Source organism: Pangasianodon hypophthalmus, chromosome 20 (assembly GCF_027358585.1).
Source record: "Pangasianodon hypophthalmus isolate fPanHyp1 chromosome 20, fPanHyp1.pri, whole genome shotgun sequence".
In the NCBI taxonomy this organism is placed as follows: Eukaryota; Metazoa; Chordata; class Actinopteri; order Siluriformes; family Pangasiidae; genus Pangasianodon; species Pangasianodon hypophthalmus.
The window spans coordinates 11,610,584-11,629,466 of record NC_069729.1 but is presented as its reverse complement, the minus strand read 5'-3'; the positions used below and the strand labels follow the sequence as shown (position 1 = coordinate 11,629,466).

The window sequence follows — 18,883 nt, the reverse complement described above, 5'->3', positions numbered from 1 at the left end:
CCACTACATCATACAGTAAGAAAGCATTGGAGTTTTTTGCTCAGGATCTTTATAATGTGCTTTTGTGTTTTAGAAGGTGAATACACATTGAGGTATAATTAAGTAACTAAGCAGGAGTTACATTCAGTTAGTTAACATTCTGCTCACGTTCGAATTGCATGTATCTGTAATCTTTATGGATCTACTACATATAATTTGTAGCATGTGAATATGACTGTTTAAAAAGAAACAGATGCCTGAGATGGGAGGATTACAATAGCCCATAGACTGGATCTACATTGTCTCATTGTCTTCCCTCCAGTCTAATGATCAAGTTTCTCAGACTAATACCACAAATTGTATGAAATGTAATATCACTACATGGCAGATAAAGCATCTCTTTCCTGTTTCCTTGAGTGTGACAAAAGTATTTGGCTCTACAACCAGGATATCTAAACCTGCTGTTTGCTTTATTCCAAACCAAATCAAGCTCTTGGCCCACCCATACTCAAACATATGGGAACAATTCGGAGAGAGAAAGAAAGGAAAAGTGTCCTTTACACGAATACAGCTTTTTCAGCAGAATCCATCTAGATTCCCTATGTTCAAAGTTCAGACACAGCTCACAGAGACCCTGCACCTACATGAAAAAAAAAAACTCAAGTTGTGCTTCAGTCAAACAAATGCAGTGAATCAAGACTAGTTTATGACTGAATACCTGGATCTCAAAGAATACCTGGAAAGCCAAGACATTATAGACTGCAAAAACACTCAGTATTTCTGAATAAGACCAGGATTGCACCTCAAGTTAAACTGACCTTGTGTGTATGGTAGCTCCAGTCATTACAGATTGTAAAGTGGCTGTAAATTAGACAGAAACCTGAGCTGCTGCACTACCAACAGCAAAATACTGTACTGCTGGATCTGTTTACATTCCAAACCAGCAGTAGGCAGGAAATTTATTAGCACCTCCCCTATGTACTGTAAAACCTGATATGCAAAAGGTTTCAAACACCTCTCCATAGTTTTCCAGAATTTATAATCACCACTAACAAAGCCATTTCTTCAGCACTACACAAGCCTTACACTTTGTACAGAAAAAGTAGAACTCCAGGAAAAATCTGTACAAATCTGTATTAGAAAAGAACACATACTAGAGCAAAAATCACTTTTTTATTATTAGAGCCAAGGAAGTGGAGTTAACAGGCTACGGATCAGTGAAGCTGAAACCTGTGGACTTCTCATGCAAAATGTGAACACATTCAGGTTATGAAATGCCTCTACACTGTAATGCTCCGCTTCTTAAAGATGGACTGCCTCCAATAAGAATGTGGTCTAGAAGATATGAGTCATCACTGGACTAATAGAGCACATTTATATGTGTTGGGTAGCATTTTAGGTTATGGTTCACTGAATATGTGTGTATGCAATGTTTCAGTCACCACATTACTGGAATCACACACAGAGCAGATACATTTTTGATTAGCTCTAGTGCCAGTTTACCTTCACATGTCCGTCCATCAGAGTTCAGAGAGAATCCTGGGAAACAGGAACAGCGGACCCGTCCTTCCACAGCAGAGCATTGCTGAGAACATGGGCCATTACCTTCAGAAAAAAAACATCCCTGATTATTTCACACTTTACCTGGATGGCAGAGAGAGAAATAATCAGAATCAGGGTAATCAGAAAACAAGAATGAGTTGCTGCACTCCTAAGTGCAGTGTAATGTACTAATGTAGTCTTTTTTTAGTGTAGTAATGGCATTTCCTTATGCTATCAGAACTTTAATTTAATAGAACATTGCCATGGTGCTTTAGAAAAAAATTCCCCAAATGCCTTCAGAGACTATATGAGCACTAAATAAATTAGAAATGGGGAATAACGTGACTCAGAAGACCAATTTGGAAAAAACAAAAAGTTCATGACCAATACTGACAATCATATTTCGTAAGGCATAGTCTTGGATGGCATAGAGGAGGCTGGTTTGGGTTTAAGGAGATGATGTGTTGGCCAGATGCGGGTGGGAGAGGGATTGAGAGAGACAGCCCAGGCCGCTGGAGACCCTGCTCAGCCGCAGACGTGACACACGTACCCATTAAACTTTCAGGCCTTTGAACAGCAGCCATTGGTCTTTTAACCAGATGTACATTAAACCCAAAAGCACCTGGGCTTCAGGAAGATGCTTGTCTAATGGAAACTATACATCTTATGGCTGGAGTGAGCTGAAGATATATGCTGATTTGCTATTTCCTACTGTACATGACTGAAACATGTCCAGCAGCTTATAATCAGTTCATAAATCATTTGCATTATGTCAAGCTTATAATAAAAATAGCTATTCAACACAAATTCAGAGGAATAATAAGATAAAGGTAAAATCGATGTAGCTTCTTAAGGCTACTTAAAAAAGGCTAATATTTCATCTGAATATCTGAGAGTCTGTGAATATCTGGTCACTGGCATACAATTCAATTGTAAGGTATTTTGAAATACAAAAAATATCTACATATATATATATATATATATATATATATATATATATATATATATATATATATATATATTACCAGTAAGAACAATGTTTATTAATATTTTATGTAAATAGTATGAATAGCTATGTACAGCTATCATAGTTATGCACAGGTGTGAGTGCAGATAGTAGATTGAGGAAATGTGACCAGAAAAACACTTAAAAAAAAAAAAATTCTCAGGTCACATTGATCAGAACATGAACTTGTTTATCTAAATTGTAAAATGCTTTATCACAAGAATTAGAGAAATAGTACCATTATGTTTTTAGTAAAAAACGAAAATAAACCATAAAACAAAATAAAGCTTAAATTAGGACTGTCTGTCTGTATCAGACACTTTAGCCATACACAATGCGGAAATAAAGACGACAAGATGGACACAGGTTTTCTTATTCTGCAGCTTTATGCCTCTAAAGATGTATTAATGTTTAGTGGTGGGTGTGTGTGGTTGGTTTGGTGGCAGTTGCTGGGAAATGCAGGGGTTACAGACATTTCATGTTGATGTTGGGAATGTTGGGAAAGAGCTTCATGCTGGTAAAAGCCAAGACTGCTGCTCGTGGGGGGTTTAGGAGATGCTGGTGGAGACCTCAGGAATGTGATTTGGGCCAGGAAGAGGAAAACCACCTAGGGTACTGTCATACTAAGACATAGAGCATATGCTGTGCAAGTCTGTTACACATTAGGTGTGTTGAGGTAGGATGTTGTGGCATGGTGGATTTAACCCAAATCAATATTACAAAACTTTCCATTTTGCAGTAACAATAGTACAAAGGTCTATGTCATGTTTTCTGAATGATGCGAGTGAAACGCATTAGAAGAGTAATGTATAAAATGTGTGTACATACAGACAACATGAAAAAAACCACGTACAGGGTCTTAGTAGTGTTGGACCACCACAAGTTGCCAGAACAAGCTATGCCTTGGCACAGATTGTACAAATCACTAGAACTGTACTGGAGGGATGGAACACCCTTCACCCTTCAACAATTGCTCTTCTGTTCTCCTTACATATCATTATTTACTGATTTACTGTTTTTCCGTTAGAGCTGGTCATTTTAGTCACTTAAGCAGTCTTTATGACTGAAGCCTCTGCCATTCGTAACCCAATAATGAACATTCTTTCAAATTCAGATCGTAGATCTTTTCCTCTTGATGTGCTGATCTAAAAATAAGGACAACTGGGCCTGCTCAGCATTTTATACACACTCATTTATTCAACTTTTTTCTTTGTCACCTGTATGTATATAAGAAACATGTCGCATTCCCATACCTGCACATGGATTTTGTACAGAGGTGATTTGGGTGGTCTCTTGAGGTGGTGTGGCCAAAGTAAACACGTTGTCTTCCTCTGTCACTCTGTTGTCCTCCTCTGTATTCTCTGAAAGATGAAAAGATCAGTGAGGGGAAATGTCATAACAGAGCTGCACTGATTATTATAATTTGGGAAATGATCCTTTCAGCATGCTATCACATCACCATTGATGCAAAAACAACCCCGACAATTTATGATAACTTCATCACACATCGACTATGTTCATTTTTAGCCTTATTGCCGGGGAAACAGGGACAAATAAGGATAAACTGCAGTCAGTGGACAAGGCAATACAGCTTACCCACTTTTTCTAGCTATCTGTGTGTTTCATAATGAGCAAGAGGTCAAGAATTTAATCTCATAGCACAGCAGCAGGAAGGCAATCCCTGTGTTTAGATGCAAACACATACTGAGCATCATAAACACTGACGAAGTAATATCTAAAATCAACCCAAAATTTGATTCAGTCCCTGAGAAATAAAATGAAATGAAAAACATTCCCAGCATGCTGTTCATATAACAATCATAGTCAATTATGCTTCTTGAAAGCATTTGGCCTAGCCATTTCATCAACGTGTAGGCATGCATTTGAAACAGATCACCTCCCTCAGGCATTCAGAGTACTACATGAGGTGAGCTGGACCCTCTCAATGCTTTACAGCTGAAACTGTTCCATATAGGCAGGATATAAAACTGCAAAGCCAATGCATTTTTCTCTCTTAATGCAAGAGAATTATGGTGTAGTTTCACCTGCTTTCACTTGGACCATGAATACGAATGGTTGAACTGGATGGTCTCCTCCTGTCATGTATATGAAGGTGGCAGATCCTATTATCACTTGAAGAAAACGCTACTAACACCATGTTTGTAACCCTATTTGACAGAAACTGAGGACATGCACACTGAAGTTTGTCTAGAAGTAGTACATCAAGGTGACTTGACTGGTCATATAATGCTGAAAACATTTTATGGCTTATCCAATGCGCTTCATCATTGACGTGAAATTCCATGATGTTTAACCCTTACATCAGGGGTTCCCAAACATTTTGGGCAAATGACCCCAAATGGACATAAAGAATTTTCTGTGACCTCAAGCTTTGACCACCCTATGTTTAAAAACCTGTAGCTCTATGTTTTTGAAATCCAGATTTGTAATTTAATACTACTGCAACATTTGAATATTATTTATGTGCACTTTAATTGACTAAAAACCAAAGGAATATTCCTTGCACTGACTTTTTAGTCTAGTTGGAAAGGTGAGCCTGAATGTCTTAACACAGCTTTACATAAAGTCAGCTGGGTTTGAAAGGGCACATCTCTTCCCAATGTCACATTCAACTTCTAACAATACGTAAAGAAGAAAACACTACAGAGTTTGTTGTTATAGGAAAATAATTCACGCTGGGGTGGTATGGCACAACCCAATGTTGAAGCAGAGGGGTCTAGTTTATAGTTCACGGCTTTGGATTCCCGTGCAAAAGCAGCAGCAACACAAGTGCCCTTGTTCACACACTCGTCTACATGTTTTATGTACATCTGGACGATTAAATGCGCCATTTGTCAGGTTTCCAAGTCGAAATGTAAAATGCTTAGTGAGTTCATGCACAGCGATGTTGAACAGACTAACAAGCTCTATTTCTCCTTTAAACTTCCTGCCATCATTGTGACTGTAGTCATGAGCTGCATCTCAAATCTAAAACTCTGAACTTCCATTAAAAAAAGAATCTAGAAAATCCAGTGGTACACAAAACAGACCGAAACAGACAGGTTTGAAGACTACATGAGAGGATTTAAAATACAAACACTAATTGTAATGGGAAAATCCATTAGTATTAGTATTCAACAGTACCGAACAGTACAGAAGTGTGCCATTTGAGACACAAAGCTAGTTCGGTTAGAAGAGTTAGATGAAAATTTGTCCACGTTTATTGCTGAATAATCTAATGCAGTGTAACAGGATAGTTAAACAGACTAAAATAGCATGTACACTCTTAAGTTAAATGTTACTTATCTGAATGCAACTTTTGAGATTTTTTAAATGTTTTTAAAGGCAAATGTTACTCCCAGTACAAAGTAAAGAAAGTACAAAACAAATAAAAAGCTGGCAAAAATCAAAATTGATGAAATACACCACAGAAAAAAAAAACATTAAATTAAAGTGACATATAATTCAGATATATGAAATTTACATTTTTGTCAGTTTCCAAGCTCTACACAAAATGACCTGAACTTAATCCCTATAACATAAATGAGTTTATTTTCTAATTATGAAGTTCAAATTAGTCAAACACAAAGTTTGGTGCTGAAAATTTTAGAAAATGCATCTGCTGTTAACACAAAATCAGTGTCAAGAAAGTTCAGGTCTGGAAGTGACAATTGGTTTGAAACCTTGAATAACTACTAACAAGCAATTCAGTGACCTGTATTCACAATTTCTAAACCGTTTCTGACAATCCATGGTGAGAACATCCACATACCGAGTGCACATGTGTGTCCATCCTGCATCAGTGTATATCCAGGGTGGCATTCACATTTGTAGGATCCCAAAGTGTTGATGCAGATATGAAGGCAGCGTTGCCCCTCAAATCTCTCACACTCGTCTACATCCTCCAGGTTCTCCACAGCGTTGGATGTATGCTCAGACTCTGCGATGGAGAGCGACTGCTTATGGAATGGTCTGTCAGCCACTGAGAGGAGAAAGACAAATATTTAAACAACTCTATGTCTACTGAATTGTGCTATAAGCTAAAGGTTTATTCTCTAAAGTTTATTATTTTATCTAATTTTGCATCTCTAGCAGAAGCCATTTGACTAATAGATCATTATTAGTAGGCTAATTACATTATTATGCTAGCTTGTGTCATTAAGCTAGCTAACATTAGTCTAACTATTGCATTGTGTAAATAAAATCAGTATTCAAATTTAGCAAGCCTTAGCATTCACACTACCATATTGGTATCTATAGTGCCATAGACTGACACCCAACTACCTGGTAGGAAATAATAAAGACTAAATTGTGTGCAAATAACATATATTCCTATTTTTGGCCTCTGCTTAATTTATATTATCATTCTATATATTGTCATCCAAAAATACTGGGTGAGGACAGTCAATAACAGGTGTCGAGCTCATATTTTTCATGGTCATGTTACAGAAATTTCCCTGATTATAAAGAGTCAGATAAGCAACTAACATGACTGAGTGGTGACAGCATTCGCCTTTCAATGCTTAACTTTTAGTGATTAGTTCATGGCTATAAATAAGACAATTTACATAATTGCATGTGATTGAATAAACAGATACTCTACTACAAATGTTACACTGGTTCATGTTTAGAAAACTAGGGTCGCTGAACCATAGACAGTTTTTTCAGTTGATGACCCATGGTTTATAAGGTAGTATTGGAACAGCAAGGCCAGTTCTTTTGTTTTTGCTGTACACTGAAGACATTTGGGTTTGAGAACAAAAGATGAATATGAGATGATAGATCAGAATTTAAGTTTTCATTTCCTGGTATTTACATATAGATGTGTTAAAGAACTTAGAACATTGCACCTTTGGTGTCAGACCACCCAGTTGTTTGGTGAGTAAAGGAACAGATAGTCTTAAAGAAAATTAAAGTAAATAACACTTAATATTTGGCTGCATTTAATTTAGTTGCAATAACTGCATCAAGCCGAAGCTTGTTTTGGGGATTTCTCCCTTCAGTCTCCTCTTCAGGTGGTGAAATGCATGTTCAATTGGGTTAAGGTCTGCTGCTTGACTTGGCCAGTCTTTTCCCCTGATAAAGTCCTTTGTTGTGCTGGCAGTGTGTTTTGGGTCATTGTCTTGCTGCATGATGAGGTTCCTCCCAATAAGGTTAGATGTATTTCTCTGTAAATTGGCAGACAGAATGTTTCTGTAGACTTCTGAGTTCATTCTGCTGCTCCCATCATGACTTACATCATCAATAAAGATTAGTGAGCCCATTCCAGAAGCAGCCATGCACGCCAAGCCATGACAATACCTCCACTGTGCTTGACTGATGAGCTTGTATGTTTTGGATCATAAGCAGATCCTTTCTTTCTCCACACTTTGGCCTTTCCATCACTTTGGTAGAGGTTAATCTTTGTTCCAGAAATTATGTAATCTCATCTCTGTATTTCTTTGCAAATTCTTACTGCTGATGAGTGGTTTGCATATTTCTGCTCTATATTTCTGCTTTTTATAAAGTCTTCTTTGAATGGTGGATTGTGATACCTTCACCCCTGCCCTGGGGAGGCTGTTGGTGATGTCATTGGCCATTGTTTTTCTTCACAGTTCTTACTATGTTTCTGTCATCAACTGCTGTTGTTTTCCTTGGCTTACCTGTTCGATGTCTGGTTGTTACTTTTCTCCCATAGACAGCTCTCTGATCTTCATGTTGGTTTATCCTTTTTAACAACAAATGCAGTCTTCATAGGCAAAACCCAAGGCTCAAACCAAGAGCAGATATTCAGAGCTATCAACTGTTTAAACAATCAATCTAACAGGGCACACCCGGGCAACAAGAAACACCTGTCAGTCACATTTTCCAATATTTTTGATCACTTAAAAAAATGGGTGGGTTCAAACAAAAGGTGCCATGTTCTAAGTTGTTTAACACATCTAGATGTAGAAATGAAACCTGAAATTCTGATCTTTCATCTCATCTATCTTTTGATCTCAAACTCAAATCTCATCAGTGTATAACATTGGCCTTGCCTTTCCAATACTTTCTGTGGTGACTGTATGTCTGTGCAGATTATATTAGATATTAGATAGCATAAGAAGTAATAAGATGTCAAATAGATATGATTGAGCACTGCTGTAAATAAACACACCAAAAAAATAGCCTTGCATGCAGCCATAGACATTTATGACTGACTTTTGTGTTTCAATTGGCCTCTTGCCTGACACATTAGCTTTAAAATTACCAGACTAATGAACACAAACCCCATTTTCTGAAGGACGCACTGCCAGCCATCAGACAGAATTGGCATGTGCTAATTAAGGTGCTTTATATGCAGCACACTCATTAAGCTCAACCTTGCCACTCAACATCTGCAGCCCCACCTCCGACAGCTGTCAATGCCACACCTCTCCCCTCAGTTCCTGCCAATCTTGGTGGCCCTGCTCTGCATAAATATTACCTTGGCGCAATGGAAATACAGTAGGAGCTAAAGAACACCCAGCTGACGCTGCACATGAGTCTGGCAAAGCGCTACTCACTCCATTAGCACTTGCTTGAGCATAATAAACAAGCGTGGGCTCATGTTGCATGGCATAGCAGTTTAAAGTAAACATTCCTCACAGTCATTACCTGAATGTAAATGCGCCATGGTGAGAGATTAAATGTTTCCGCTATAATTAATCACAGTTTTCCTGGTGTGAGAAGGCAGTGGGTATGAGAAGGCATCCCTCACGGATATAATTACCTCTCAACTGTTTTTCTAGCACTTAACCCCGTAAGGATAGAGTATATGTTCATGTAAATTGCGCTACACTCCTATTATTAGGAAATGATGGAGAAAGGCACCTTTGCAGTTTGCCTCCAGGTTAATAAGTATTTTTAGCAGGCCATCATCAGGACATTCATGCAATAGAGAGGGAAGAAAAACAACGTGAATGCAGTGACTAAACCTCATGATTTAATTTCATGTTCTGTTCAGAAGACAGCATCCATTACTAAAGTTTATATCACAAGTGCCCTACCTAAACAAACTGACCAGAGTACAGAGGCTCTGTTTAATATCCTCAGCAATTTCCATGGTTTGTTGAAAACTCAAATCTGATTCATCAGAAAATGGTTCTATAAGACAGAAGGTTATTTTCTATAACAACAGCTCCGACAGTAATGCCAGCTGTAATTCAAAACACACGTTAATATTAATGCACTTGTTCTAACACATAATTGTTTCCACTGTATTTCCATTATTATTAAACAAAAAACATCTCAAAGTTGATGTGGCGAAGCTTTCTGTAATTAAACATTTATTTAAGATTTAGGGAAGGAGTCTCCAGTGTCAGCAATTTGTAACAGTGCATAGAAGCTATTTTTACACTACCAGAATGTCTTCAGGACAGAGAACTTTGCATTTTCTGTTTTCTCAGTAACATGACAAGCTGCATATTTTGTCTTATTAACTTTAAGAGAAAAAAAAAAAGAAGCTGGTGATCGAATGACTGTTGTCTGATTGAATGACTGCCAAGTCTGACCTTGTTCACAAATGAATAAAAATGTGTAATAGTTTGGCAAATTGCTGTGGTACAAGGGGAATAAAACACTTTGGGATGTGTTGTTATAATAATCAACTTTGGGGTGATAACAGTAACTCCGCTTTGCACAAGGCTGCATCACACTATCCCATTATTTATCATTTCCGATAACAGAACGCGCCATCACGTTTATTCCTTATGTGGTCACTTGTGTTGCAATAAAATTCAAAAGGCCTGCATCAGTGGGACATTTGTTGCAAGTAGTGAACTGAACATGAGGGTTAAGCTCAGCTACAGATGATCAGTAAGCTTCAGATTATTAGCTGGTGTTTTCGGAAGGAGAAAAACTGAAAAAGCCTAAAAGAATGTGCTGTATAAGGAATATAGAAAGGTCAGGTCTGGGTTTTCTTTGTAGCTCCAAGGCTACTGGCAGACTGAGATGGATCAGTCGCTTGAGATGGAAGCAAAAGTGGGTCAGACCTGTGCTCAGGCATCAAGCCACATGATCAAGCAGCGCAGATTGACATTCATTCAGCCAGAACAGTCACACTCTGTTACTTGATCTTGAAACCTGAAAGATAGGGTCAGAGGAATACGGCACCTGGGATAGCAGTCAGTCAAAATAAAATCCTTAAGTCACTACTTGACAGAAGACAGAATCCATTACTCAAGTGTATTTCACAACTGCCCCAGCTAAACAAACTGACCAGAGCACAGAGGCTCTGTTTAAAATGTTTGGCATATCTCAGCGGTTTAAAAAATATATTATGATGTGTTCGTGTACATATTTCCCGAGAAAATGTCACAGGAATGAATTGGCTGCAGGGAGAACGTTTGGCGGTGCAGGCTGCTCGGCCATCTGCCACAGATTCAGCCGAGTTCACTGGCAGCTTCATGCACTATTCTGAATGGTAACGTGTGTCTTTCTGCTCCATCAAAGCTCTGCTCCTTCACCACTCCTACTTCATTCAAAATATAAAATAAACAAGAAAAACTGGTCTTACTTGAAACAGGCACTGGCGGTAGAATTTACAGATTTTAAACTATGGTTTATCATGCATATCATAATACAACTACAAAAATATGGCACAAGATCATAGTGTAGGTGTGGCAGACATATTTTTGTCACCATTATGAATTTTTTGTGATCATTGGCACAAACAGTACACTGGTAAAAAGCAGCATAATTGTAAAAAGGTTCAGGCGTTTAGCAAGCTACGAAAATATCCAATCAAATTAATTCCTCACATTCCATTTTAAAATTGAATTCTGTGGATCCTGGATACTTCACTATATTATTACCCACAGTGCACCACAAAGCAACTGATACACATGACTTCTGCACTATAGTACCATAATGTATAGCAATTTCTTTTAATCTGAAAATTATTCAAGGACACCAGAGCGGCCATACCCATAATTTTATATAAATACAAGTGAAATATATATATTAATGAGTAGCAAGTTGCCTATTTATATCAAAATGTGCTGAGCTGCAAGAAATGAGATAGGAAAATTGCCATTTTTCCATTTCATCTGAGCTAATATTGAGTGACATTTAAATTGTGCCCTTGCTTTAGTGGATAATCTCACCTGGATACTGTAGAGTTATAGCTATGAACTGCTGCTGTAATCATAACCTGCTCATCCTAGGACTCCTATATACAATACAGTACACTCAACAAAACAATCATACTAATGATTTATAATCACACTTTCTGGTGTCATCCATGAGGATGAGTTCTCTTCCGAGTCTGGTTCCTCTCAAGGTTTCTCCCTCATGTCATCTCAGGGAGTTTTTCCTTCCCACTGTTGCCTCTGGCTTGCTCATTTATCCAGATTTCTGTAAAGTTGCATTGTGGCAATGTCTATTTTTAAAAGTGCTATACAAATAAAAGTGGATTGGATTGGACTTGAATGGGTTCGAAAATATCATTGCACCCACAGATTTTGAATGTCACATCTTCTATTGCACAGCTCCACCCACGTCAGGGCCAGAGTGTTCAGCTCTGGCCACACAATAGCAACTGGGTGAAAACATGGGAAAAATCTGCTTATGACCAATTATGACTCACAAAACCTTTCATACAAAAATTCAGTGAGTAATAAAGGTCGGAAATTTGACAGCCGTTACAACAAAAATTTGTGTGTGTATGTGTGTGCTTGTTCTGGCACCTTTTTTAGGCAGGGTGGTAGGTATTGGTCTCTCCTTTCTCTTTAGTACAGGTGTGCTATGCCCTTCCTCTTCTTCCTCACAGCAGGTGAGGAAAATGTGTCCACAAGGGTAGCTAAGGTGTTGATGTGCGTTACAGCCCTTTCCCTCACGTCGAAGACGCAAACCAAGTGCACAGCAGCTGCAACACTCCTACTCAAAAGAAACACACACCACAGAGTCACACAACATACACAGTTTTCTCCCTGGTCTAGCTGAAGAAACACAGTAGAATGAAAAAAAGTTTATCTTTGGACCAACAGCCCATTAAGATGCCATTACATTCCTTCATTCAGGTGGGATTGAGGAAGGTTCAAAGAGCAGACAGGCCAATATTTTCAGCACAAAGAACAGATTTGCTATTATGACCAAAAGAGCAGTGTGTTGCTCTACAGCTTGACTCATGGGAGCAAAACACTATACTGAGGATCTGTAAAAGAAAAAAGAGAGGGAGTATACTGCCTTTCTATCATGTATCTCAGTTATACAATAAGCCACTCAAGCATGTCATACTCAAATGTCCAGTTTCATTAGGAAATAAAGCTCTCCAGCACCTATTGCTCTACACTATGCCTTATATAAGCAGTACCAAGGGTCAGTGAAATATTTCCATCTATAAACAATGTTTTCATTATTATATTATTATGCTCAAAATGAATACAGTCTGTTTTAGGTTTGTACAGCCAATGCAATCACATTCAATATGGTAAAGCAAATCCACATGTGCCTTCATTCACAGAAGTTCTCCTGAATAGTTCAAACTTTTTGGAAACAAACTGGAATCAGCCTTCCCCAAATTGTTGCCAGGAATTGTAAGTATTGCACGTAATTGTATAGAATGTCTTTGTGTGCTGTAGCATTACAATTTCCCTTCACTGGAACTAAGGGGGCTAGCCTGCTCCAGCATGACAATGCCCCTACGCACAAATGAAGACATGGTTTGCCAAAGTTGGAGTGGAAGAACTCGAGTGGCCTGCACATCAATGACGCCCTGACCTCCATGAATGAGCACAAATGAATGACCACAAATCCCCACAGCCACGCTCCATAATCTAGTGGAAAGCCTTCCCAGAAAAATGAAGGTTATTATAACAGCAAATGTGGACTAAATCTGGAATGAGATGTTCAACAAGCACATATGGGTGTGATGGTCAGGTGTCCACGAACTTAGCCATATAGTACACACTCAAAGTCCACTTTAGTACCACCTGTACACCTGCTCATTTATGCAGTTACCCAATCGGCCAATCATGTGGCAGCAGCACAATGCATAAATTCATGCAGATAAAGGTCAAGAGCTTCAGGTAATGTTCACATCAAACATAAGAATGGGGAAAGAGTGTGATCTCTGTGACTTTGATCGTGGTGTGACAAGTTGTTGGTGTCAGATGGGCTGCTCTCAGAATTTCAGAAACTGTTGATCTCCTGGGATTTTCACACACAACAGTCTCTAGTGTTTACACAGAATAGTGCCAAAAAACAAACAGACAAAAAAAAAAACCACTGAGTGAACGACAGTTCTGTGGGTGGAAACGCCTTGTTGATAAGAGAGGTCAGAGGAAAGTGACCAGATTGGTTTGAGCTGCCAGGAAGGATACTGTAACTCATATAATCACTCTTTACAACCATGGTGAGCAGAAAAGCATCTCAGCATGCACAGAACATCGAACCTTGAGGTGGATGGGCTACAACTGCAGAAGACCACATTGGGTTCCACTCCTGTCAGCCAAGAACATGAGGCTATCTGAACAGCTGTAGATTAGAAAAAAAAAAATCACCTGGTCTTTATCCAGTCTTCAACTCTCCAGGTTCAGTGAGTCTGTGCCCATAATAAGATTTTGCATTGTGCTGCTGCCACATGATTGGCTGACTGGATAACTACACAAATGTGCAGGTGTACAGATGTTCCTATTAAGGTGGATGGTAAGTGTACATAGTATATACTTTCTATATTTTATTACAGTTTTTAGTAGTTATGCAGTGTGCAGTGCATAATGATGTAGCAGCCGTCTGATTCCATTCAGTAACTAGGTTTTGTGTATTTGAAGTAGCTGATTTATATTAATCTGAGCTGATGGAAATAGAGTACAGCTACAAGACCAGGATGCAATAAATAGGACAGTGCTTTTAAGGCTTCACAGAATATCAGAAAAAATACCATTAAAAATACTATGGCTCATGCATTCGTGCCAAGAAGGGGTCTTGATGGCCTAGTCCACCCATAATAGCTATATGTTAATTTCTGACCCTGAAAAGAGTAACTGGCAAAAACAGAACAAAAAGGGCTTACATCTAACCAAATTACATGTAATACCAGATTATAGCATAGAATTAGGCACGGGGGCAGTCGTGGCCTAATGGATAGAGAGTCGGACTTGCAACCCGAAGGTGAACCTGAAGGTTGTGGGTTCGAGTCTCGGGTCCGGCAGGGATTGTAGGTGGGGGGAGTGAATGACCAGTGCTCTCTTCCACCCTCAATACCACGACTGAGGTGAGACCCTTGAGCAAGGCACCAAACCCCCAACTGCTCCCCGGGCACCGCAGCAAAAAAAGGCTGCCCACTGCTCCGGGTGTGTGTTCACTGTGTGTGTGCACTTGGATGGGTTAAATGCAGAGCACAAATTCTGAGTATGGGTCACCATACTTGGCCACAAGTCACTTCACTTCACTTCATTATACTATGCTTGTGCCTGCATGAACATAATGCCCATAACAACACTAATATATTATAATGCTCATTATTTTATTGACTGACTATAATTTTGATTTATAAGAATCAATTACTTAATAAAGATTAACATTAATGCTGAATAAAAGTGCATACATGGACATAGACATTACTAATCACAGTTATACTGTATACAGGTAATTATGTAATTATGTGTGTTTAGGTACAGGGGTGTGTGTGTGTGTGTGTGTGTGTGTGTGTGTGTGTGTGTGTGTGTGTGTGGTACCTTTTGGGTATCTTCTCCACAGTGTGGGCTGCTGTCTTCTTCACACACCTCACCAGCTCTGGCAGCATACATTCCAGTTAAACACCTGCTTTCTCTCAGTGCACCTGCACAACAATGCTCCTGAACAGCCCTAACACACACACACACACACACACACACACACACACACATACAAAATGACAGACTTTGGCTGGAAACCTTACTGTGTAATGTAGCAATATAAAATGCACTGTGTCAGTTATTGTTAGATAAAAGGGAGGACAAATATGATTTATTCATTAAAATCAAATAGATAAAACCACAAAAATGCAGGCATTGTTCAACCTGTGAAAAAAGTGACAGTATGTGATTACAACAGACAGTTTGTCTGTACTGAGAAAAGAAGGGAAAATCTGTTCCTTTGAATGAAACACACTCATAATGAAAGTCTAAGAGCAGGTGTTGGGCCATCAGTAAATATTTATGACACATGCATCTCTGTAGAACGCATGCATGATCTGCTCAGTCAAAGGCAACTGTAAATTATGGTGTAATATGTGCCTCGGTTTTCACCTGATCCCTCACGAATATGGCAAAATCTCTGTGAAAAATAAATGGAATTACTGTATTGCTACAGGGTCGGATAAAATTACATAAGAACAATTACAGTTCTCTCATTCTTTCATAGTGATAGTATTCCTTTTAACACTTAGAGGACAATAAAGGACAATTTAATCTATTAAACATCCATCTCAAATATGCCACCTGCAAACAGATTCACTAAATGACATCCCGTATTTTATTCTCCAATTTCAATCATTTCTTATTCATTAAAAATAGTAAATCCTCATTCCAAATTACAGAAAAGGGTTTTGAAAGTTGATCCTGAAAAAAAAAAACTGTAACACTGTTAACAAATATTGTTAGCTTACTCGCTATGAAAGATACAGTACTTGGTTAATATCATTAGAGAATTAGAGAGCACTAGCGAGAGAGAGAGAGAGAGAGAGAGAGAGAGAGAATCTAAAAAACAATGACAATGTTCTGTTCTAAGTCTAATCTAACCAAAATAATCCAAGCAAAATAATTTACTTTTTTATATTAAAGTATGTTAACAATTACTTATAAGATTATGACAAATCTACATAGTTTAGGATGTCCTAAAAATAAGAACATATGGTTTCTATGGCTGCCTCTTTGCCACCTAACAAAATTAGAAGGTTTGAAATAAAAATACTGAAAAAAGCTCAGAAAAGGATCTGCTCCAGAGGTGCAATACAATGACTGATCCTGCACTCTGACCAAAGCTTTGTTACTAGTTAAAAACTATAATTTCCCCTTGGGGATTACTAAATTATCACAAAGTGAAGGTGGATGTGAGCCTTACCCACAGACAGAGTCTTCTTTTATTACAGGGGTCAGATGGTTGCAGTGCTGGTTCTCTGAGGCCCATTTCTGCCCAGCTTTACAGCAGGTCTCCACTATGACCAGAGCAGACAGTCCTGTCAACACCACAAACAATTCATTTATACCAGCTTTTGCAAGACCAACCTGCAGCAAACAAAGTTCACAGTTTGCATCACCGCATGCAGCTCTTTGGCTGCTCCTCTGAGCCTCTTCAATCTAGCCACGTGTTCTGTGTTTACAATCATGATTTAGTTATTCATTTATTTTTACATTCTAAAGTTTTGTTAAACTGATTTTGAAATAAATAGAAATGCATTTAAATGCATCTGCCAAATTTGAAATCTATTTTGAAATTTCGATTTTTAAAATGTATTTTAATTATTTTTTTTACAGAACCTCTCACGCGAGTCAACATAGGCTAGCCTATTGGCTAACATAAACTAATGCTACCTGGTTGACTTGAGAAGTTAGTTAGTGTGAATCATCATGGCAGAGTTAGGGAAGCATATGGCTAAGCAAAAATATTAAGATGAACACAGAAAATTTTTATCTGAATGGGAGGATTTATATTTTTTTGTTGAAAGGAATGGAAACCCATTCTGCTTGATATGCCAGACTTCACTGTTGCGTTTTAAGGCTTCAAATCTTGAGCTCCATTTCACCTCACTCCATCCTAACATGGGCTGGAAATTTCCCAAAGGCACTGAACTTCACAAGCACAACGTAAACACATTACAATGTCAGTTAGAGAAGCAAACTCAGTGTTTTTGAAAATTTACCATGTGTTAGTGTCATATCAGTTGGCATGGAACATTGCTCGTGCTAAAAAGCCATACAGTGAAGGGGAATTTGTTAAAAAGTGCCTCTGTGATGTTGTTGCTATCCTTTGTCCTGAAAACAAAAATTTTAGACATTCAGTAATAGACCTTCAACTGTCACGGCACTCCATTGTACAGAGAATATCGGAAATTAACAATTCAATCGAAACACATTTATATTCAGATCTTGAGAAGTGCCAGTATTTCAGCATTGCTATGGATGAGTCTTGTGACGTTCAAGATAAGCCACAGTTGGCAATATTTGTACGGTCTGTGTCAGAAGACAATTAAGGAAGAGCTGCTTGACATTGTATCATTGAAAGATAGGACCCATGGCATCGATCCGAAAGAGACACTGAAGACTGTTGTTGAGAAAGCCAATCTGCAAATCTGCAACTATCAAAACTAACAGCAATAGCCAGCCATGTTGGGATCTGCGAATGGCCTTATAGTAAAGCTGATGACCTTTTCTAGCTTTTTGGATGTTTCCCTGTAATATCCATCACTTGGACCACATCATGAAACCTGTGCTGGAAATTGGAATGTTTTGGAAATTGGCTTGATGAAGATCTTCCAACTGATCTGCTTCTTCATTGCACTGTGACATGGCTTTCAAGAGATAATGTGCTTTCTCTTTTTTTTGAGCTTTTGAATCTGGTGAAGCTGAAGCTGTTCCTCGCAGAGAAACATAAAAACTATCCTGAGCTACATGACTCCCAGTGGATTTCAGTTCTGGCATTTTTGGTTGACATGCCGCATTATCTGAATGGACTAAATGTGAATCTTCCAGGGAAGTTAAATATGCTGCCTAACCTCGTGCAGAGTGTTTTCACATTTGTTAGCAAACTCAAGCTGTTCAAGACACATCTACAAAAGAGAGAGCTCACACATTTTCCCTCCTTATTGAAGGCAAGTGGACAAGCAGCAGAGGTTGTAAAAGGGAGTCCTGCACGATAGGCAACACTGCTTGAAAATCCCCAGCAGAGTTTTGAGGACAGATTCTGCAACCTATGGCACAAAAGGCCACAGATTATATTTCTCATCAGCCCTTTCACTGCTGAATCAGACTGGATAAAAAGCCCCTTTAGTGGAAGATGAAGCAGCATCTCAGCTGCAAATGATTGACCTTTCTGAGGAACTTAAATGTGTTCTGAGGGAAGGAACTGTGGAATTTTGGAAGATTGTGCCGATGGAGAGACGTCAGACTGGCTCCATTCAAACTATTGTCAATGTTTGGGTCATCTTACGTCTGTGAGTCATTTTGTTTCTACACTGAAAGGAAATCAAAGCATTGCTCTGTTCTTACTGACACACATGTGAAAGAGTTACTTTGAGTATCCACAACTGAATACAAGCCAGACCTGAAAAGGATTGTGGAAACCCAGGACTGTCATGTGTCCCACTGAATCTAGTAAAAGGAGGTAGGCTGATACAAAAGTTAATTATGTGTTATGACGCTTATTAGGCTTATAAGT

At 38.6% G+C, this 18,883-nt stretch overlaps 1 protein-coding gene across 5 annotated transcripts in view; it reads right to left on the bottom strand.

The window, feature by feature from the left end:
- fbln2 (fibulin 2) overlaps window positions 1-18,883 on the bottom strand; it is a 62,976-nt gene that overhangs the window by 24,815 nt on the left and 19,278 nt on the right. For all 5 annotated transcript variants that reach the window (XM_053227044.1, XM_053227041.1, XM_053227040.1 and 2 more), the window contains exons 3-8: window positions 16,571-16,685; window positions 15,205-15,334; window positions 12,214-12,403; window positions 6,300-6,509; window positions 3,781-3,888; window positions 1,483-1,584 (exon numbers count right to left, since the gene is read on the bottom strand). In XM_053227044.1, coding sequence (XP_053083019.1) covers window positions 1,483-1,584; window positions 3,781-3,888; window positions 6,300-6,509; window positions 12,214-12,403; window positions 15,205-15,334; window positions 16,571-16,685 — 855 coding nt within the window. The remainder of the gene's footprint in view (window positions 1-1,482; window positions 1,585-3,780; window positions 3,889-6,299; window positions 6,510-12,213; window positions 12,404-15,204; window positions 15,335-16,570; window positions 16,686-18,883) is intronic.